This window comes from Equus asinus, chromosome 10 (assembly GCF_041296235.1).
Source record: "Equus asinus isolate D_3611 breed Donkey chromosome 10, EquAss-T2T_v2, whole genome shotgun sequence".
NCBI lineage: Eukaryota > Metazoa > Chordata > Mammalia > Perissodactyla > Equidae > Equus > Equus asinus.
In genome coordinates, this window is record NC_091799.1 from 99,370,250 (window position 1) to 99,394,696 (window position 24,447).

General features: G+C 37.8%; 1 protein-coding gene across 7 annotated transcripts in view; it reads left to right on the forward strand.

Moving 5' to 3' along the window:
• Positions 1-24,447, forward strand: part of CTNND2 (catenin delta 2) — an 888,692-nt gene that overhangs the window by 303,592 nt on the left and 560,653 nt on the right. For 6 of the 7 annotated variants that reach the window (XM_070519868.1, XM_044779487.2, XM_070519864.1 and 3 more), the window contains one exon: positions 18,060-18,172. The exons of the other annotated variant lie outside the window; for it this stretch is intronic. In XM_070519868.1, the coding sequence (XP_070375969.1) occupies positions 18,159-18,172 (14 nt within the window). In that variant the 5' untranslated portion in view covers positions 18,060-18,158. The remainder of the gene's footprint in view (positions 1-18,059; positions 18,173-24,447) is intronic. 7 annotated transcript variants of the gene reach the window in all.

Sequence of the window (24,447 nt, forward strand, 5' to 3'; positions counted from 1 at the left end):
CAGCATGTGCCATTGTCCTTGATTTCTTCTTTGTCTCCACCCCCTTCCATCTTCTCTAACTGAATGTAGTCTTTGAAATTCCTTATATCTTTCTCATCACAATTTAGCATTTTACTTTGTATTCTAGTTAATGATGTACACATTATAACTCTTTTACTAGACTTAAAACTATCAACAAGATCTATATTAGAGTTCTCCAGAGAAACAGAACCAATAGGATATTTAAATAGATATATAAAAAGGGATTTATTATGAGGGTCAGGGTCAGGTGGTTTTAGGGGATGAGACGTCCTGCAGTCTGCCATCTGTAAGCTGGAGGGCCAGGGAAGCTGGTGGTGTAGTTTCAGTACAAACTTAAAGACCTGAGAACCACAGGTGTCAATGGTATAAATTCCAATCTGAGTCCGAAGGTCTGAGTCCAAAGGCCTGGAGAACCAGGAATACCAGTGTCTAAGGGCAGGATAAGATGGATGTGCCAGCCCAAACAGAGAAAGCAAAGTCTTCCTTCCTCTGCCTTTTGTCTATTCCAGCTCTCAATGGGTTAAATGATGCCCACCCGTATTGGTGACAGTGATCTTATTAGTCTACTGACTCAATTGCCAAACTCCTCCAGAAACACCCTCAGAGACAAAGTGAGAAATAACCTTTTACCAGCTCTCTGGGCATCCCTTAGCTGAGTCAAGATGACACATAAAATTGACCATCACAGGATCTATACCTGAACTAATTTTGTACCCATGCCTCTCCTATCTGTGTTATTCAGGACCTTGCAGAATGCTTTGCACATAAATATCTGTTGCGCTACTGTTCTTTTATTCATTCATCCCATAAATGTTTATTTGGCACCTACTATGTGGTGGATGCTAGAGATTTGGATGAAAGATGTAGCAGTGTCCTTGCCTTGAAGCCAAACATAATAAGAATAATAACTTCAAAATAATTGGAACTTGTGGTTTGCTGCCAGACAAGTAAGCATGAATGGCTCAATTCCCACCTATAGTTGCTGTTAGTGAGAAGGCAGTGTTCCTTTTGCATTTCATTTGTGTACCGGAGAAATCTGATATTGTAGTATATAAGAGAAATTAAGTGACAATACCACCATATTGTTGGGGACAAATTCTGATTTCAAGAGATCTAATGAAAGAACTCTCTGGGAATTTTGGAGCCGCTGAAGAGACTTGAGACATCTCTTCATCCTGAAATACTTATAGATACTCAGTTCTCCTAGTGCTACCAGGAAAAATCATTAGAGAATTTTATATTAGTAAGATGTTAAATTGTGGGAAAATTGAATATTTTGCCATGAAAATGATATAGCATAAAAGCATATGAGAATGTCAATTTTACAATTAAGTTATTTTAAAATATGAATTTCACAGTTTGGTAAGATATTTGGGGGCTAGATCAATAGAAAGCAAATATCTCCTGATGCTGTTCTCAAAATCAGAGAAGGGTTCTTCCTTCTCTGAAAAGTCTTACTTACATTTCTTGGTGGATAAGCAAAGAGAGAATATCTTTGGATGTGAGAGTAACTGGGTTGTAATTAGCACACTAATTATTTAATTGTAATTAAACAATCAAGTTTGGAAGAAAATGTGGTGACAGGATTAAGTTTTAGTTAATTGTTTTAGGTTATGTCTGTAATTTCAAATTAATATCACTATATATTAACTTGCAAGAATCTATGTCTTTGTATAAACAAAAGAAAAATATGAGTAGGGACAACCAATCAGATTTACTCAACACATTCAATTCCTCAAATGAATACCAAGACTTAAGGGAGACATGATGATGCTCGTTGTAAGGAATATTTCCTTTAATGTTATAAAGTATTGAGCCATTGAAGGGTTAAATGTTCAGAACTATTTATTTTTATCCTTAGGAAATAAGGAGTCACTGAAAGGTATTAAGTAGATGAATAAAGGAATCACATTTGTTAATTTTTTAAAGATAATTTTGGCTATATTATGGAGAACAGATTGAAAGCAGACATGAACAAAGGCACACACTCTAATTAGGATAATGAGTTCAGGGCTCTGAGCAAGAGATATTGATGGCCAGAATTGGAGTGGTATCAGTGGACATAGTGGACAGATCAGAGCTGGAATTGATGGTTAAGACTCTATTCTCAATTCTATCTTGGGATTTTTTTCCCCATACCAAGCAATTCTCTGACACCAGCTGGGTGTCCTACAATGCAACTCAATTCTGACACTGTCTACCTGGAGATAATGTCAAATCTCATAGGTTAAGGACTAAGTCTTACAAGACTTCTTCCAAACACACCCTTCTGATTCCAGTGGCAAGTCCAGGTTGTCACCTTTGTTTGTAACCAACCATCTGGCTTTAGACTGCAGGTTCCAATGACCCTCTCCTTGGGTTTGATTAATTTGCTAGAACAGCTCACAGAACTCAGAGAAAGCATTTTACTTACTAGATTATTGGTTTATTATAAAAGGATATATGATCCTTTTAATGTATTTCTATATTTGGTTTGCCAGTATTTTGGTTGAGGATTTTTGCATCTGTGTTCCTCAAAATTAGACTATTGATGGTGAGCACAATGCAGTCTATACAGAAACTGGTAAACAATAATGTACACCTGAAATTACACAATGTTATAGACCATTATGACCTCAATAAAAAAAAAAAATTCCTTACAATGAAAAATAAATAAATAAAAGGGTATAACTTAGGAACAGCCAGATGGAAAAGATGCATGGGGCAAGGTATGGGGGAAGGGCAGGGAGCTGCCATGCTCTCTCCCACGGCACCATTCTCCCCATATCTCCAGATGTTCACCAACCTGGAAGCTCTCCGAATCACATCCTTTTGAAATTTTATGGGGAATTTATTACATAGGCATGATTGATTAAATCATTGGCCACTGGTGATTGATTCAACCTACAGCTCCTTTCCCCCCACCAGAGGTTAGGGAGATGAGACTGAAAGTTCCAATCCTCTAATCACATGGTTGGTTCTGCTGACAATCAGCCCCCATCCCTGGGTGCTTTCCAAAAATTACTCCTTAACACAACAAAAGACACCTTTGTCACTTTCATGTCTTAGAAAATTCTAAGTACTTTAGGAGCTCCATGACAGAAATGGAGATAAAGGCCAACTATATATTTATTGTAAATCACAGTATCACAGTGGTATTTAATGATGTTTTTTAGTGGATATCTAGAGAGGACAAAGTCCAGAATGATACACAAATTTGGGAATTAGGCAACTTGATGGTGCCATTTACTGAGATAGGAAAACAGAGGAGTGGGAGCAGATTTGCAGGTTGAGTGCTGAGATTCCAGTTTTGGACATGAATCTCTGGGTTCTCCACAGTGGACGTCAGTGGACAGTAAGATATATACCATTTTTGGTTATTGAAGCTGTGGGAATGGATGAGATTATTCAAACTGTGAGAAAATAGAAATTTGAAAGAATCCCAAGGAGGATGATGGCTTAAGAGAATAAGAGGCCCCCATAGAGAAGAGGAGCAACCAGAGAGGTGGGAAGGAAAGACGGAGAGGGGTGTGTTGAAACCATAATAAGAGTTTGTTCCAGGAACGAAAAAGAGGCCAACAAAGTAAAACGCGGACAAAAGGTCAAGTTAAATGCTGATGGTATTTGGTGATGAGAGCATATATAATTATTTCACTGGTATGAATATTTAGCTATTTAAATTTCAACAAGGAGCACTGAATGAGAAAGGATAAACTTGGCCTTTTGTCGCTCAAACATTTCTGTTCTGAACAGAATTATTTCTATAATTCTTATCCTATAATTCTAGTTAATTGTACAAAAGACATATAAGGGGAGAGAGAGCAATTCATGGTAAAAGATCATAGAAATTTTGCATGGGAAGTGGCACAAAAGTAATTTAACCTCATCTTTTACATTTTATCAGATGCATTTAGTGAGTTTCCTCTAGGCATACACAGTATTGCACACTTTCTTATATTGATCCAAATGTTGTTTGTTGAGGTCATACATTAAATCATCCACCCGTCCAACCATTCATCGTTTATTGAGTGCACTCTGTGCTAGGTGAGAAGGTGATAATGCAAGGGCATGGGCCCTGCCATCATGGCATGTATGTTCTAAGAGAGAAGACGGGCATGTAATTAAGTGAGTTCAATACAGTATTGTTAGTTCTATATGAGTGGTGGTCATTTCTTCTCAGGTGTAGGAAGAGTGAGGGTGAGGTCGGGAATAGATGTATAGAACAGGTGGTAATTAAATGAGGCAGTGTTGAGATCACCATAAAATTGAAAGGCAAGACATTTTCCCTCAACTTGAGGAACAAGGGAAGAGTGGGCAAGAGAAAGTGGATATTCAGAGCAGTGGGTGCAGAGTGAGGACACGCACAGTCCATTTGAGAGAATGCAAGCCATTGATCTTGGCTGAGCCAAGAGATCTGGTAGTTCCTCTTTCACCCTTTAAATATTGGACAGCTGGTTTCTCCACTACAGTGTAAACATAGGTAAGGATGTTGAAGTATAACTCCTCCCCATCATCATTGCCCTCATTAGGTGTTTCTGAAATTGGCAGTGGTACTCTTAAAAGTTAAGGGGCATTATTAGAAGTATTTCACTTGTAGTGTGGACTTGAACAGTACTATCAGTATAATTCTTCCTATGATTGGACATAATTACAATATTTTGTTTCTAGGAAGGCAAGGAAAACTAAAATAAAACAGCATGAAATGGTGAGCTGTAGTCATTCTTCATTAAGGAAATTTGTGTTATTATTTTGGCTGTATTGTTCCTGGTTCTATAGCTCCATTAAAACTGTGAGAATAAATAGTCCATGAGTTTTGAGGGAGTGGCATTCTGAACAGTTAGTTTGAATTAGACTTCTAGCTAATCTTTGGGGAAGCCACTTAATGTCTTTGAATTTGGGATGTCTCAGAAAATAAAATGCTTGCCTCTTTGGATCAGTGTGAGGAATGAATAAGTTAATTCATTTAAAGCATTTAGCAGAGTTTGATCCATGGAAAGTAAATACTTAAAATATTGACTGCCATTATTGTCGACTATTGTCATAAATAAAATAGTCATTCCCAAGCAGGTGTGGGCATAAAAATCACTAGTAGAAAATTTTCAAACTATACATGTCAGGGCCCCATCACCTGTAAGTTTTTATTCTGAAGTTCTGGGTTTTGTACCAGGCATTAAAAAAAGTTCTAGAGATTGTCATGATATAGTTAAGAGTCACCAATATGGTAGTATCACTAAATTTTTTATCAAGTCTGATGGATTTTTACATCACTTTAGACTACGAAGAAATGTGGCCTTCTTTATTTCATGGAGTCCTGCCATTTGGATGAATTAAATAAACTGTGGTAAACATGCTTTATTTGGATAACAAGGCATTTGGCAAGAGCAAAGCAGATGGAATCCAATATATTGAAGGAATTGGTCAGAAAGAGGTATTTCGTTATATTTTTATTTTATTGAACCTGTTCTGGAAAGATGTGTATGATTCCACTTCTGGATGCTGATTCCTGTCATCTGCTGTCTTGCCAGGTGACCCAGGATGACATCGTGGCTGTTTAAAACATTAATCTGTCAGCTTTGTAAACTTTCATGGACAGCTCGTTGCTATAGTTTTTGACGCATCAGTGAGGTCTACAGCTTTACAGTTGACAGTGATTTGTTCCATTCCATCTTGACATCACAGCTTGTTCTTTCCAGACTTGTTGGACACTTTGCTGTGCGCTTCCTATTATTATCCTGTCATTTGTGCCACTTTCCCTTCAGATTTGCCTTTGCAACATGGCTTAGTGGGATGAAATTAACATTGCCAAGAGTTTGTGGCTATGAAGTCAATTCATTCATGTGGAAGGGGAATTAAAAGTGATGTGAGAAAAAAGGTCACCCAGGATTACTTGATAGTACAAATCCTTGATGGCTGCAGAGATGAGGGACACCAGGGAGCAAAAACTCATCTGCATAATGGAAAACTAGTCTTTGATCTTTCCTGCAGAGACTCAAGCCAGAGGACAGAGAACATTCCTGGGCTCTGATCCTCTCCCAGGTAGAAGCACATCTGAGCAGAAGAGCAGTGTTTATACAATGATAATGACCAGAATTCACTTTATAATAAAATATTTCAAAACCCCTGAATAGTCATTTTGCTCCAGTATTGCAAGCAGAGTCACTAAGTCAGATTACCTAAAATTATTGAATCTTAGAGCCAGAAGAGAAATAGCAATGACGTTTCATTCTCTCATTTTACATAGAAGTAGTTGGTGCTTCTAAGAACCAGGTCACATCTGCAGAAAGGATGGGCAAGACATGGGGAGAGTGAAGGAAATTTGGAGGCTGTAGCAAGCTTTGGGATGAAATAGACAGTGTTCTGAGACTCCAGCAAGAGGCAAGGAGATATTAGGCAGTGGGCAATCTTAGGCAGGGAAGAGAGAAGAGGTCAGGGTGGAGAAGACGTATATATTGGGTGGATGGTTCATCATACAGGCCAAGCAACCATCAAATGAAGCCAGCAGGAGGCACACAGATAGTCTAGAGAGGCAGAGCATCGGTCCCCAGGAAAGGTGAGTTGTTAAAATGCTCCTGTAAAGGTCCCAGGCCTAGAGGATGATTGCTTTGTTTATTACCCAGGGGTTTGCTCAAAATGAAACTAGGTATGGACCCAAATTCTAGAAACAGAGGATACAGTAACTTCAGTTATTCTTTAAGCCTTCCTAACTTGGAGTCAGACCAGCCCCTTTGTATGGGATATGTAGATAAGCGAGAGGACCAGCCTGTGCAAATTAGAGCATCCTAGCTCAGGACATTCAGCAGATGGTACAAAGACCAGGGGCACTTCAGGGTCACTATACTCTGACATGTCCTCCTTTGCTCTGAGGGTCCCAAGTTCTTTTAGAAAACGACCTGAACTCCAAATAAGAATTCAACTCTTGCATTAACTCTTGCTCCCTTGCCAACATGGCAATACAACTTTTTAAAAGGGACAACCCTATAAACCTAGAAAATGGGTGAATAAAGAATCGTATTTCACCAAATTTGAGAGGACATCAATTGTTAGTACTTCATATACTATGAAGAAAACAATGAACTATCACATGCTATCAAATATGTCATCCCAATTTGAGAGATAGTAAACCCAGAGATATTAAAGTGTAAAAAATGTAATGTCTTAGAACTAATAAAATTTGATATACTTGATATACTTACCACGTAGATAGAAAAAATGGAAATGACTCATCACACCCAAGAAAATGGAATTCTAAGCTGTAGGAGAAGTAAAAACATACTCTAACTTATAAGGAAAGTCTTTTAAAGATTTGTAGGAGTTGGGATGTGGGGCATGAAGTACAGTCACAAGGAGGAGATTGGCTGAAAATCTATTTAAATATCAGTTTGGGAAAAAAAATCAATTCGACCCCCAAATCTCTGACCCCACCATACACAGCTGGAGGACTGTTCCTCCTCCATACTGGCAGAGACTAGAAGTTTATTTTCTGGAGGGGATTAAATTAGAGTCTTAACTCAGAGACCGCAAGGAAGAGTGTTAAAAGTGGGGTATTGAAAGTTGGGAGTGGGAGTAAGTGAAATTTACTTACCAAATTTTGAGCCCCTCCCTTTCACCCTGCCGCCAGCCTCTAGCCCTACGCAGTTTTTGAAACAAGGACAGTCAATTGTGAACAGTCACAGCTGGAGCTTGGGAGAGTCTTCTCTGGGAGTTCTGTATGGACACCCCCAGTGGTTTTCCTGGAAAGCGCAGCTAACAAGCCCCGCTGATATCAAGAGTCTGATCTGATCTCTCTACCCGCCACTCAAACAGGAGCAGACTGCCAGGGAACTTGAGATGTTTCAAAAAGCCTATAACATGAAAGATAGATTCTAAAACAAATAGGAAATAGTTGTAAAATAGGAACTATGCGGAGAGAAGAAGATAACATTAACATCACTGAGAAAGAAAAGAGATGATTTCACATGCATAAAATGAATACTGGATGATAATGAAAAGGAATATTCAGAGAACAAAAACCTGGTCTTAGAAATTGAAAATATAATAACAACAATGAACCACTTGTTAGAAACTTACATGATGCAATTGAGGAAGCTTTCCAGAAAGTAAAATTAAAAGATAGAGAGATGGAAAACTGGAAGAGAAAAAATATTTAAAGAAGAAACTTAGGGAACTGATGTAGATTTTAATATGTGAATGATGAGTTAAAGAAAATTAGAAAATGAAGAGAATAGTATTATTTTTTCAATAGAATTATAGAATTGCCTAGAAGTGAACAATATGTTTCTAGATTTAAAGGTCTCACTAAAGGTCCAGAAACTGTCTAAAAATAAATTTATATCAAGACACATCACAATAAAAGTTCAGAACGTACCACAGCTAGAAGGACCCACAACTAAAATATACAACTATATACTTGGGGGATTTAGGGAGAAAAAGCAGAAAAAATAAATTTCAGAAAACTAGGACCAAGGGAAGATGCAACAAGTTTTTTGGGAGAAGGTAAAGGCAAATTTGATACAAAAATGATAAAAACTCAGAATGTTTCACACTTCTCAGCAGCAACACTGGAAGACAGAAGATAATGAAGCTATCTCAAAACTCTAAGGGAAAATTATTTCCAGGCTAGAATTCTCCACTTCTGTACCCAGCCACAGGACTAACTCTGAGAGTAGAATAAAAATGTAGTAGACATGCAAGGTCTCAAAAAACTGCCTCCCATTCACTCCCTCTCAAAAGACATTTTCCACCAGAAAAGGAAATAATGTAGGAAAACAAAGAAGATGACAATTCTAGGAAAAAGCGAATCCACATAAGAGAGGGACAAAGGGAATCCCCAGCATGGAGAGGAAGGGAGGTCCCAGGATGAGAGCTGTGCAAACAGGGCAGCCAGGCCAGATTAGAGCAGGTTGGAAGGCACCAGAACAGATGGCTTCAGTGGATGAAACTGATATGTGATTTCCTGTGTTTGATAGTGTTGAGAGAAGTTGATGGAAATCAAGGGAAGTTTTTGGTTGGATTCATGATAGGAACATAGACAACTGAACAAATGCACAATGACTGCAAAAATGATGAACTATTCACTTAAGGAAGCCAAATTGTTGCATATTGATGTTAAAGAAATTATACTATGATGTTGTTCTACCTAAAATTACGGTTTGACTATATGGGGAACATGGGAGAAGATGGAAGATGTGTATGTGCGTGATGGCAGAGGAGGAAATGGAGCTGAATCCTTGTCTTCCATTACAGGAAATCAGTGGATGAGGTCTATCACTGACAATTCAGGAATAACCATCAGGAAGTTAATAGAGATGGATATACAAATCAGAAACAGGAGTTAAAAGTTCTTGCCTCTGAAGAAGAGGAAATGAGAAGACAGGGATTGCTGGTGTTTTTCAGATAAACTTGACAAATATTTGACCCATTTCAATTTGTGCGAGTACAATTTGATTTAAAAACAATGACAGTCATTTTCCCTTATACAGTTAGAAATATAGGTGTCTATTAAATTATATATATTATTTTAATATTTATATATTTTATACTTTATATATGTATATATATACACACACACACACATACAGACAGGCACTGATTTGAAGGAAAAAAAAGTAAAGAAGGGGAAATTTAAACAAAAGAAACATCTCCTAAACCTTTAAAAGCTCTTTCAAGTAAGAGTTGCACATTTTTATTCTTACTATTGGTCAGCGTACTGAATTCTGAGAATAACGTGATGATGAAGACATTACGCAGAACTATTGATTTTCTTAAGTACTACAGGAATATTCTCACATTCACTTGTCATCATGAAATACCTTCTTTGAATGAAAATTATTTCATAACAAACAACGTGTCCATTCCCTTCCTGGAAGCTTGATACCAGCATCTTGGGTCTTTCATTCATAAACATTTACTTAGCTCCAATTATATATCAGGCATTTTGCTCACAGGTAAAATGGTAAGTTAGGACCTAATCCCTTCCTTAAGAAATTCACAGTCTAGAAGGATATAAACATTTGAACAGATAATCATGATAAAATACAGAAAGTACAAGAACAAAGGTAAAAACTGATTATCATTGAAACAGGTAGTAGTGTTACACACTCTTGAGGAGTGCAGATTAGAACAGATGGGCAATAAAGGAACTTAGACCTTCTGTCACTCATTATTGGATTTTCCTTTCTCATCGAACTTGAGCCAGCAGCAGGAATGGGTTGTCTTTGAGGCCTCATGGAGGAGAACCATGGAGCCTTCACTTCCATGACTAAACCTATCGAATCCCGTGCTCCTTTCTGCTCTTCACCCTCATGCCTACCACTTAGCTGCTTCCATTAGGATACATGAATATTTTGCACAGGACCTCCATTTTGTCTCTGGGTAGATGCCAGTCCTCAGTATGCTTTTCTCCTACAGGAGAGGCTGACAAAAATGCCACGATATCTGAGCATGTATGGTCCACGTGCAGTCTCAAGATATGTTTTGGGTCCTCCTTCCCACTTTCTCTAGTTGACATGGTCAGCTTGAATCTTAAGTCATTGGATTCTAGCAATCAGATCTACACTGTAGAAAACATCTTGTCTTCCACTATCTCGCATCTCGTCTATCTTCTCCGTCCTCTGCTTCTGTCTAGTCTCTTTTCCATCTTCTCATATTAGTAAAATCATGGCAAATCTATTTTTACTTAATTCGCTGTTCAGTCTAAAATTTCCCACTTCCTCAAGTCTAGCTTGTATGATGCCAACTGATACTATGTCACAATGGTAAGTAAAATATTTATTGAAGGAATTAATGAAACTTTAAGTATGTTTTTTCTGATCTTAGTTTTTATACTGAGTTAGCTAAGCCCCCTCAAGAGACTTTACATGCTTTTATTCTTATAAGGATATGTAATAAACCCCATTCGATTAAGCCAAAGTAATGATTAATTTAGACTCTTTAGGAAAAGTTATAAAACTAAATGATAATTTTTCTTGTAATCCTAATATATGACTCAATGGTGTGCTATTCTAGGAGTGAAAATAATTTAAATCCGGCCCTTAGTAAATTTTAATGAACTTTGGCATCATTTATCTGCTACTTTTATAAATTTTTGTAATCTCTAAAACAAGAATGTTTCCATATAGTGGGGAGATTTAGGTTCTTTAACACTACTTCGATTTTTCTTAAAACTTCCTTTACCACAGTGTGTCCTCTCTAATCCATCCACTATTCTTAATTCCTATGAAATCTCAATTTCTCTGGACGGTTTCTTAACCATGGTTTTTGCGTATTTTTTTAACAATCGTGTTTAAATATAATTGATATACAAAAGACTGCCTATATTTAATGTATTTGATGAAGTTGGACAGATACGTATACCCCCAATACCATCACCACAATCAAAGTAATAAGCATATCCATCAACTCCAAAACTTTCCTCGTGTCTCTTTGCTTTTTTTTTTTTTTTGGTGATAAGAACACTTAATATGACATCTACCCTCTTAAATTTTTAAGTGCACAGCACAGTATTATTAACTGTAGGTACTCTGTTGTATGGAAGAGCTCTAGAAATTGTTCGTCTTGTATAACTGAAACTTTATACTCATTGAACAATTCCCCATTTCCCCCTTCCCTAGCCCATGGCAATCACCATCCTATTTTCTGCTTCTTTTAAGTTTGACTATTTTAGATACCTCATATAAGTAGAATTATGCAATTTTTGTCCCTCTATAACTGACTTATTTCACTTAGCCTAATGTCTTTGTGGCCCTTCCTTGTTGCAAATGGTACAGTTTCTTTCCTTACTAAGGCTGAATAACATTGTAGTGTATGTGTATACTACATTTTCTTTATCCATTTGTCTGTTGGACATTTAAGTTGTTTCCAGATCTTGGCTATCGTGAATAATACTGCAATGAACGTGGGAGTGCAGCTTGCTCTTCTAGATCCTGATTTCAATTCTTTTGGATATATATGCAGGAGTAGGATTGCTAGACCATATGGGAGTTCTATTTTTAATTTTTTGAGGACCCTCCATACTGTTTTACATAGTGGTTGCACCATTTTACATTTCCACCAACAGTGCACAAGGGTTCCAATTTCTCCACATCCTTGCCAATACTTATCTTTTTTTAAAACAATATATAATAGCTGTCCTAACAGCTATATATTTAAAATACTATGTATTTTAAATATATAATAGCTGTGAGGTGATTTCTCATTGTGGTTTTGATTTGCATTTCCCTGATGATCAGTGGTGCTGAGCACCTTTTCATATACCTGTTGGTGATTTGCATATCTTCTTTGGAGAAATGTCTATTCAAGTACTTCGCCTACTTTTAAATTATTTTTTGTTTGTTTTACTGTTGAGTTGTATGAGTTCCGTATGTGTTTTGGAAATTAACTCCTTTAAATATTTTCTCCCATTCCATAGGTTGCCTTTTCACTTTGTTGGCTGTTTCCTTTGCCAAAAGGAAAGGAAGCTTTTTAGTTTGGTGTAATCCTACTTGTCTATTTTTGCTTTTGTTTCCTGTGCTTTTGTGTCATATCATCTTTTATAGCCTGATTTACATCACCATTTCTCCACTGAAACTGCCCAGAAGGCCAGACTAGTGGTGTTTTGCTCCATGACTATTCTTCCATTTATTTTACTGGCTTCTCTTGTTCCTTATACCCTCCAAATCCAGATAACCTTCAAAGATCTTTCTTAATGCTTCTTCTCACCTTTATTTATAGTCTCACCTTTGGTGAATTAATTTTTTTTTAAAGATTGGCACCTCAGCTAAAGTGTTGTCAGTCTTCTGTTTTTTTCTTCTTCTCCCCAAAGCCCCCCACTACATAGTGGTATATTCTAGTTGTAGGTCCTTCTGGTTCTGCTATGTGGGACTCAGCCCTAGCATGCCTTGATGAGCAGTGCTAGGTCTGTGTCCAGGATCTGAACTGATGAAGCCATGGGCCACTGAAGTGGAGCACACGAACTTAACCACTCAGCCACGGGACTAGCCCCTCAGTGAATTAATTTAATACCACTTATTCACTTACAACCAGTATTGCAAATTCATGCCTTTATTTTTCCACTTGATTTCTTGGGTACCCACCTGGCCTTATTAGCAACATCCCTCTCTTGAATGTTCTTCCACTTCAAAGTCTCTAAGAAACCTAGAGAATTATTCAGTCCTCAGAGGTCTGTCCTCCCTCCAAACATCAAACTGAGTTAGAAGTGGAGAATGTCATCTTTCCATGCACACCATGGTTTAAGTACCCCCAGTGGAACAGAAGCCCATTCACTGTTGTGACGATGCCCTAGATGATACTATAGAGCATTTAAGCCACAGGAGAGTCCCCAGTTTGAGAATCTCAATTGCAGCTCTTCTAGTTCCCAATTCCAAGGTCAGTGTTCAATTCCAACCATAATACCACAGCAGGACCAGCTCTTAGGTCCTGAGAGTTCCTGCCCCCAAAGATGTGCTGTGGCAAGAACAGCCCTCCCTATGAGCCTTAGGCCCTTGGGTTGAGGTAAGGTAGGAAATGGTTGTAATATAAGCTACCTGCAGTAAGGCATTTTAGAACATGATCTCCAGAGTTCATAGAAATAAAAATTATTTAAATAACGAGTCTTAATAGGAATGTTAATGAACTTCATACTTTACATTGGCATCGTATGTCCTCTGTATTAATGGACTGCTAAGGTCTCCAAAACAAAAGAGTTGAAAGTATTGGGAATATTTAGACCATCGCATATTAATGAGTTCCTTCAACATTCCGCTTCTCTATATCCAGATCTCCTAAAACACCATCCTTGATCTCATTCTCTTTCGTGCTTTGGAAGGAAGAATTTCTCTCCTGGCTCAGGCTAATCCTTTCACCTTAATTACTTTAACATTTTTGTAAAGTTAGGAGAAAACGGAACCTAGGAAATAGCAGTTTGATGATGTTTACACAAGGTAATACACTTAAAGCACTGAGCTGGGTGTAGATACATTCATTTAACAGATATTTATTGGGCACCTACTGTGCACCAGGACTGCTCTAGGCACTAGACACACTGGCAACCCAGCAGGCAAAATCTCCACCTGATACACTGTCCCAGTAATTAAGCTTTCAATAGTAAGTGCTCAATAAAAATTTTGGCCTCCAATGTTGTTATGTTTTGTGTTGTAGTAATAAAATATAGGATTTTAGATGAAAAAGTGAAACGTCCTTGCTCCTCGAGGACCTTAACATTTACTGTGTGCTTCTTAGTGATGCACGGAGGGAAAATTCACTTAATTACTTGCTTGTTTCATACATACAATGACAAAGGTAAACATTTATTGAATAGACATTTTAAAAAGGCAATACATTGATTCAGTTTCCTTAATAAAGAAAATGTCAATTCAATTAAAAGATCATTGTGCAAAAAAAAGCAACCAGTAACCTAAAGTAGCCTCTATTTTTAGTACCCTAATTGTGAACAACATTAAAGAAAATGTGTAAAAATGTAAGTACTTAAACTGGTTAGGAGTTCATTTAGTGTGAATTTTTAAATACAGTGGAAAATATGCATTTACAAATCAGGCATGAGGGGAAAAATTGTTAATTCTTAAAACACCTTCTAGCTTTCAGCTCAGATAAAGTAACAGGGCCCAGAAACACTTTCCTTTCTGAAACAGGAACAAAAATGTATACAATGTAAAACAAAAATTTTCAAGACATTGAACTTTAGGCAATGAAGGACCATGGTTCTTAAGAAACACAAAACAAATCAAGTGAGCCCATCAATTGCCCAGCTTCCTGCCTTGAGAGAGTTTCCCCACAACAGTGGAGAAAGGGGGACCCATTCAGAGCCCAGAGGACTCTTTGAATTGGCGAGACAGTGCTGAGAGTCCAGGGAGGTAAAAGTGGCTAGAATTTGAAGGACAAAACAGAAGAAAGGTGATCGCTGCTCAGAGACAGAACACTCAAGATCTGCAGAAGGTCCCCTTCTACTATTTGGCAGAGAACTGAGCAGCCTGTATGTAAGAAAACCTCCAGGGAACAGGGAATGAACCATCTGAAAGGATGGGAGGAAATAGTAGCTGGTGTTCACACCAGAGCCAGGAATTTGTGCCCGTACCCACCAGCCAAACTGGGAAACCCCATAATTCATAGGACGTAGAGTAGAGTACTCAGAAGTGTCTGCCTAGGAAGTGTGGAGTAATTAGCCCTAGACTAAATGCTGTTCTGTTCCCCCTAATGAATCCTAAATGCCAGCCTCAAATGTATCATGTTGCCTCCAAGTAGCTTAACTGTGCCTGAGAGCAGAGTTTAAGATATATGTAGGAATATGAAGATACCCAGAACACAACAAGGTAAGATTCAGAATGTTTTATGTGCTATCAAAGATCACTGTGACGTATGTGGAGGAGCAGAAATGTGGCTCATACTAAGAAGAAAAATCAATCAGTTGAAGCTGACACAGATGCTAGAATTAGCTAATCAAGATGTTAAAATGCTTTTTATATGTGTATTCCATATGTTCAAAAAGGTAGAGACATTAAACATATAAAAAAGACTCAAGTGAAACTTCTAGAGATGTTTGATTCATCAATGTCTGCGATAGAAATAGACTTGACAGGGTTGAGGGTAGATTAGATGTCGTGGAAGACAAGATGGGTTAACTTGAAGATGCCAATAGAAACTATCCAAAATGAAACACAAAGAGAAAAAAGTGTTTTTAAAATGGAAAAGATTTCATGAATTGTGAGACAAGTCTAAGTGACCTAATATATTCTTAATTATAGTCACTGAAGGAGAGGAGATAGTGGGGAAGAGAAGAAAAAGTTTGAAGAATTAATGCCTGAAAAATTTCCAGACTTGATGGAAACAATAAATCCACAGATCCAAGAAGCCTAACGAGCCCTAAGCATAAGATACATGAAGAATAGTACACCAGGGAACTTCATAATCAAATTGTTCAGCACCAGTGATAAAGAGAAAATCTTAAAAGGAGGCAGAGAAAAATGACACCATGTATACAAAGAAACAAAGATAACCAATACTATAGTTGTTTTGGTCAGAAACAATGCAAGTGAGAGGACAGTGGAACAAAAATGCCTTTCAAAAATGAGGACAAAACAAAGATTCTTTTTAGGCATGTGAAGCCAAAAGAATTCATCATTGAAAGAACCACATCGCAAGAAATATTACAGGAAGTCTTTCAGACAGAAGGAAAATGATGCCAGATGGAAAAATAGATCTACACGGAGTGACAAAGAGCACTGGCAATTGTGAAATTATGACTGTATGTTTGGAAGGCAGCTTGCATGAAAAGTGTCTGCTGTCACCTCCCTCTCATAGAGCGGGTGTGAAGAAGACATAGTGAGACCACAGCCTTCAGCAAGCACACCCAGGGGCAGGTCTGTCTGAGCAGAAGCCCAAGAAGCTTTATGAATCCTGACTCAGATGGCTGCCTGTCTTGCCATATTGGACTACTGGTAACATATGCGACCATGCTGCAAATGAAAGTACTTTAGATAATACAAATAATGTTGCCCTCTACCTATGAGGAGCTCTGTATGGTCTTTAAGTATTGTGTTTTCAAGGTGTTATCAACTCAAAGATATGAGATGATTTCCTGTTACACAGATTTAAGATAAAATATTTTGTCATAAAGCCCGGAAGTGAAAAATCTTCTAGAACTTGGGTATTTTTTGTGGAAAAGAACTGCCAAAAATAAGCAGTAGAACTCACGGGGAGGGGAAGGGGAGGTTAGATGCACACAATACATTCAGCAGAAGTCTTGGTGTTCATTCCTTATGAATAATCTTTACTGCCCTTCAGAATATACAAGAATAAAAACTTGAGCTCCAACAACAACACGCTTCCTCAGTTTTAGCACTTTCAAGGGAAAAGTTGAGCTCTCATTTGTAAAGCATCTCTTACTTAGATCCCTGAAATAACTTCAACAGAAAAAAGATCTGCTGCTCTGGAAAAGAGCAAGGATATTTTTAATATACGTAAATCCTACTTTTTAAAGGTCTCACCCAAGAGTGTCCCAAGGTAGCACATTCAATAAACTCATCTTTTCTGGAAGGACAAATTTCTGCAATATTGGGAGTTTGAGTTCTCCCAAACTGACCCCTTTCTTATTCTGCAGTATCTCAGCATTACTGTTTTCCCATCCTCAAAGCATAACTGTGCAGATAACATTTTTTAAAAGAAGTTAAATGTGACATTGTAAAAACTTTTCTGGAAATTTTTAGTTACAATGCATGATTTGCTATAATTATATTTATTAAAAATCTTAAGTATATGGAAAAATAAAACATAAAGATTAAAATACGATACAAAAATCCTGTGGTTGGAAGAGCTAAGATCCTTGATGTGCTGATTAAACCATTTTTCATTGAGGTTACTCCTTTAACTATGGGTTTCAGACAGCTTGTAGAAGCATTCTTCATTAGTTCAACTGGCTATTTTTTAAGGTGATATAGCAGATATCTCAAAGGTTATTCACTTGGTAATTAGACTGTAGAATCAGGATCATTGCCGTTCGGCTGGAATTTAAAGCATAAAGAAGTGTAGGTTTGAGCATTATTTTTCTTCAACATACAGTATGTAATTAATATGAGGATCAAATTAGTTTAGTAGAGGCAGCTAGAAGACCAATAGGAAATAAGCATAATATTCCAAATGATAGAAAAATGAATTGTTTCTTTATTAAAGGTTACGCTTTTGGTGACAGGAGTATTAATATCTGTTGGGTGCTGGCCATCTGCCAAACATGGCAGAGAGGTTAATTTTTCACAGACAATCTCTCATTTAATCCTCACTTCAAATTTATGAAATAAGTACTCTAAACCCATTTTAAAGATGATGAAACTGATATTTAGAAAGCTTTAATAACTTATTCAAGGCCCTGCAGCTGGTGGGTCCCAGGACTATGGTATAAACTCAGGTCTGTCTGAACTGCAGATCCTTCTTTGATTCCACGTTGGCATCCTCTACTTCTCAAATTTGGCATCTTGGTAAATCGTATTTTTCCCCTCGATCATCCTGTCATTTTGGTCTGAATTCCACTTTGCAAATAGATGATAGAATTAATCTTTTTGGTGGTTTTATTTCAGGAATTACAGTTTGAAAGACTGACCCGAGAGCTGGAGGCAGAACGCCAGATCGTAGCCAGCCAGCTGGAGCGATGCAAGCTTGGATCAGAGACAGGCAGCATGAGCAGCATCAGGTACTGGGCACACTGCTCTTTGCAGTTCTGTGCTTTGAGTTGCCAGTGGAAGTAAATTGTGGTGTTTATCTTCTCCTTACAAACCTGCAGTGGAACTGGAATGTTCAGTCAGATGTTGAAAAGGAATTGTAACCGACCTGATTTAGGATGTTCAAAAGGTATCCTAAATGGCCTGATTTGTGCTTGAGACTCCTTTAAGAAAATTAATGCCTGCCTCGAATGCAAATTATGCAAATTTTACACGAAGGGAGGCTTTGCATTCACTTAACTTCCTGGAAATCAGGAGATGCTATATCAAAATCTCCCAGTTTGTTTTTGGTTTTTTGGGTTTTTTTTCTTTTTTGTAAATGATCCAGATTTGTAGGTTCCAGAAATGAAAGAAAGAGCATTTTATGTACCCTATACTGTTTGCTAATGTTTGATGCTAAATTATAAAATTGCTCCTCAAATATCAATCACACCTGCAATTCCCCATGTGTAAAAATATTTCAGATTCATAGATAGGATGATTATTCAATTGGAGTCGGTTTGTGATTATGAAATATTTAAAAAACAAAACAAAATAAAACTTAGTCACTTGACCACACAATAAATTATCTGCCTTAGGACCATGTTTTCATATTTAAAAATTTAAGTGTGTATAACTGTGTGTGAGTGTGAGTGTGACACTGTGTGTGTGAAAGAAACATAAGTAAAACTCTACAAGATTTAACTTTCATTTCCCAAAAATGCATTGTACTTCCTGCCATCTTGTTCTATGTTGTGTTTTTGACACTCTACACTTTTATGGAAGTGTCTTAGTTAAGGAAACAATGGATGCTGGTGCATAAACTCCAACAGTATGGTGACGCAACACTATAGAAGAAGTTTGTTTCTCATTCATGCAACGAATAGAGGCCAGGGATGCTGGTCAGGGACTGCTTCCCCGCTTCCCCGCTTCCCCTCCGTGCAGTGATGAAGGACCCAGCTTCTCTCTTAAGAGCCCTGCCATCCCCCGTGGCTTCATCATCAGTTGCATTGTCAATTGCATCACTGCACCCACAGTCCATTGATGAGAACCAGTCACATGGCCTCTTGTAGATGGAATTCTAGGGTCTACAGCCACTCTGATCAGGAAGCAGGAGCATGTGTGTCAGGGTCTCTAAGCTGTCTGCTGCCACAAAAGAATTAAAAATCATTTATCTGTTGCTTTAAAATGTTTTATCATTGTGAATTTGTAGCTGGAATGTTTCCTATTGTAGGCACCCGCCATTAGTCGTTTAATATTATTCTTTTCTTTGTCAAATAGAGGTAAAGTTTTAAATGGAAACCATTGCACCTCTTGTTGTTAGACTAGGATACTTAGATGGAATACTATTTTCAATTGCAAAGCCTTATTTAGGATATGTAGAAGCATATCCACTTCTGTATCCAAGTACCTAGGCTATAAGTAGCTGCAAATAGGTATATTGCGATCTCTTAAACTCATCACAGACTTGTCTGAACATTCAGATTAACCAAAGCAGGGCAGAAAAGAAAAGGGAAAAGTGAATTGTAGCCACTTGAAATTGTTTCCAGAAGGTTGACTGGTTGAAGGTGGTGAGACTAGGGTAGGAAGAAAAATAATACTTGTAAGAGTATATTCGACTTAGTACATGTGGCTATACCTATTTGAAGAGCTTTTTGTCAATGGTGAACATAGCTAAGACTATCAGGATTTTTAGATCTATACGCACTATAGAAGTGATGCCTATTTTGCTTTGAAACCCTTTGTCTCACTGTCAGTTGGATTACCTGTTCAAAGCATATTCCTAATCTTTCTGTGTGATATTTTTGCATAGTATACATCTTTTATTTTGTTTCACCCACTCCCAGCCCCTGGCAGGAGCAGGTCTAGTGGGCCATGTTGTATCTTATGCCTCAATTCCCAACTTTTGATTGGATTAGAATGGATTTCTGACCCAAGGGTAATTTGTCCAGTGACCAGCCTGTGCTAAAATGGGCCCTTACTCTTAAGAATGTGAAATAAGTGACCCTAAATCTTGACATCCAATGGTGGTGCTAGTGGTTGGTGGCCATGTGGATTGTGTGCTAGTGTGGGAATCGGTGGTGATAGAGAGCAGTCCAACAGAGAAAGACCATATTGTGCCTGAAAGTCAAAGAGACTATTAGTTATCATTAGGACTGGCTGCATTTCAGATGTTGCATTTATGAGATTATCTTTCAAATTCTTAAAAACTTTCCTCCTCCCTGATTTGATTTGATTGAGTTGATTTATTTTCTTAGGTCCAGTGTCTTGAATAGAACATACCTGTGAACTACCAAAGTAGACAGAAAATTTATCCCATGACAATTTTTGGTTCTTTAGTCTGTATCTTGCATCCTTAGCTCACGGTTCATGATCCATAATCAATAATTCTGTGTTAAATATGTATTAAATAATAATGTTGAGCGCAGGTGACACTGCCTAATTACTTCCCCTTGCCATATAGCTTTATAATATCAGTCTTCATCAAACGTAATTGTTTTGTATTGTGGAACTCTCTAATGTATGAATTTGCATTTGAATAATACAAGCAATTTACTGATATTTCACTGGAGAAAAACCAACGCATAGCTTCTACTGTTCTTTTTTTTATCATAACCTAGTTGTTTGCTCAGCTTCAGAAATGCACCTTTTGAAATTCAAGTCTTTATTAAGGGTGATAGACTAACCTAGTTAGCACTTCAAAAGGGATATTTAAAAATAAAAAGAATAGAATAGAAACAATATTTTAAAAAAGAATAATAAGTAAAGAGTTCTGTGATAATTTAGATATTGTCCCAGACTTAGAGCTACTTGGCAGGGGTAAGAGAGTTTCTTAGAGGAAATGAAACAAAGTTAAATATTTTTCAGACTTTTATATAAATGGTCAAAATGAATAATACAATTAATTTGGTTTTCCTCTGCCTTTATTGGTGATAGGAAATAGCACCATCTGATTCCTAAGACCTCTTTCCTGCTTGTCACGCCAATAGTTTAAACTGACTGAAAAAATGTTATTAATATGCGTTTATAACAGTCAAGTCTATGGTAGTCAATCAAATAATAAATGAGAACACTGAGAATTCGGAGAAGGGAGAATCTGGAGATATTTGTTGTTGCAGCATATGAGCTTCTGCATCCAGGTCTCTGAGGGTATAAGTAGCTGCCGATAGGAACATTATGATCTCTCAAACTCTGCACAGACTTTTCTGAACATCCAAATGTATATCGTAGCTTCCAGAATTCAGATCAATTAGTGGTTATCTAAGTGTTATCAATCTTATACAAAGGAATTATTGGGGCCTCTTACTGTAGCTACAGTTCCACCATGTACTTTATCTCCTTCCTGTCTTGGTTTTCCTCACTCTGTTTCCAGGCCAAACCTTTCCAAGCTGTTGGATCCTTCTCCCATCCCATAACTAGAGAGTTTCGTTCCATACCTTCTCCCTGATTCCTCAGAACCATCCGGACCTGAGGCAGGAACATTATACAAATGATGTTCTTTGTTTAGAGTCATGATCAAATCCCTCCAGCTAGCAGCCCGCTCCCACCCTCTGGTTCACCCCTATCCCTCAGCCCAAGGCCTATCACTGAGGTCTTGGTCTGGCAACCAGTGAGCCATCCAGTACCTTCCAGGCTGGGGGCCTTGCGTTGCTCTTGTAAGCCCCATGGTCTGAGGACCTGCCTGTACCCATGCCTTGTCATACTCTCCATAGACCCCCATAATAGCATTCCCACTCATCTCTCTGCCTGCAGTCTGCCCAAATCTATCCTCCATGTAGTGTGAGATTGATCTGCATGATACATAAATCAGAACTATGTCTGTGAAGGACCGTTTCCCACTTATGAAATTCCGTAAATACACCACTCTTTCTCATCTCAGTGCTTATGACCATGTGATCGCTTGTACATAGAATGTGCTTCCTCTTTCACCTGCTCACCTCCTCTTATGGATCCAAGTTACCCAGCTGAGGGCTCACACCCTTATGAATGTTTTCTTGATCAGTCCAAACTGGGCCAGGTGTCCCTTCCTTGGGAGTCCTTAGAACTTAAAGCGTTGAAGATGAGCCTCTGTTGACCCTTCCTGAAGTTCCCTGCCAAAGAATGTTTTAACCTTCAGTTGCAGGATGTGTGGGGATTTTCTCAAGTGCAACTGAAAATTTAAGGACACCAAAATAGATGTCTAATCATACCCTTAATTCCATGGGCAGCAGGAATGTAATGGGAGAGAAATGGAATTCAACTCACAGTTGGAACTATCTATGGACTCCTCTGAAAGGAAACCTGACTCTTGGAAAACTGATGCTGATGATGATGCCGTGTGTCACTGGTGTATAGCTCAGAAACGAAGTCAAAAATTCAAAGCTAGAGAGATTCAACACATTATAAATTCTCCATTGCTAACTTTAAAGATAGTGGAAGGGGCTGTGTGGCTAGCAATGCACGTGGCTTCTAGATGCTGAGAATGATCTCCGACTGGCAGCCAACAAAGATAAGAGGACTTCAGTCCTAGAACCAAAAGGAATTGAATTCAGTTCACAGCCTGAATGTACTTAGAAGCGGATTATTCTCTAGAATCTCCAGAAAGGATAGTAGCCCAGCAGAAACTCTGATGATAACCTTGTAAGACCCTGAACAGAGAACACAACTATGCCATGCCTGAACTTTACAAAACCTGCAAAACTGTTAGCTAAAAAACTGGAAATTGTTTTCAGCTGCTCAGTTGGTGGTAATCAGTTATGCAGTAATAGAAAATGAATACCATGCTTTTCAATTGGTCTCTTAGAAATATCTTACGACAAGCTGAATTATGGAAGTTTTTTAGAGAAAATAAATTTTGTTTTGTGACCATCTGTATTTGATTTAAAAGTTTAATGTGTATAGCCGATTTTATTTTTCATATGTATATGCATGCATTTGGATCCACATATTAAAATAATCTGTAGCTTTGATTCTAAGAAGTGGAGGTATTTGAATGTGAGTGAAGTCATTATTTACTGTAGAGTAAGGACAACTAAATAAACCAATCCTCTTTAGCCTTGCCATTTTTATAATATAGATACCCAAGACTCTGGCTGGAGTTATATATAGTTAAAAAGACAAAGTGTAATATATATAAAAATTGCTTGCTCCACATAAGAAGATGCTCTTTCTTTCTCACAGATGAGCTATTGAATTTCTTGCAAACAAGTTTCCGTGAAAGACTGCCATATACTTGGAGAGTGGGATACAAAAGGAATTAGTGCTATAAATGTTATCAAAGGTCATTCTCTTTATTAACTAACTTCTGTGAGCCCAAATGCCAACAATTCTATAAATAGAATCTAAAAAGTTTTCCATACCTACAAAGAAGTCAGGCTTCTTTTAGAGAAAATGCTGATTTCTGATTAAGCTAGTTAACAGTAAAGTATCAAGTTTCTGCTCAGGACTCCATACAGATCTCTTTCTCCACCAGAAAGAGCAGGAACATTTATAGCTGTTGCTCCTTTCACCAGGAAATGCTTACTCCTCTGGTCTGCTTTTTTCTCCCAGGCATCCGCCCTCTGAGTCTTTCCCATCCTGCCTAGAGTCCATGGTCACTATTCTAAGCCATCTCTATACAATACCCTACTGTCCTTTGAACTCCCAATCCTGTGGTAAAATTTACACCCTGGATTAAAGCTGCTCTCTCCTCCTCCCCTACATTGAGACTTTGCTGTCCCTCCTGTTTCCTCCGCTAGTCTGTAAGTCATTCCCCAAGGGCAAGGACTAGGAGTAGCTGCCAGAGCAGTGGCCAGCACAGGGTAGCTGTCAATCAGTGCTGAATGAATAAATGAATGCATGAGTGTACAGTACTTTTGTTACTGTTCATATTCTCATCACTGTTGTTTTGGCAAAACCACCAGTCTTATTAATCTATAAATATTTCCGGCTCTACATATTCCAAAAAACATATATTGTATATATATAATACCTATCAGATGTTATCTTTTATTCTGACCTTGCCAGATCAGAATATTACATTTCAATCTTCATTCCAGTTTAGTTTTCATGTTAAATAGTATGTTGGATTCCAGGGCCAGTTGGTTTGATGTACTCTGTGTGTGGAACTGTGTTGACTTAGTCCTCATACTTTCACTCTGATCTTAGGAAGACACTGGTAATAGTGATAACAATAGTAATAATTTTAATAATATTAGTGATGGTTCTTATTCAACCATTTCCATAGGCAAGGGACAATATTAAATGTTTAAATAGGTCATACCATTTATTCCAAGCTTACTGTATGAGT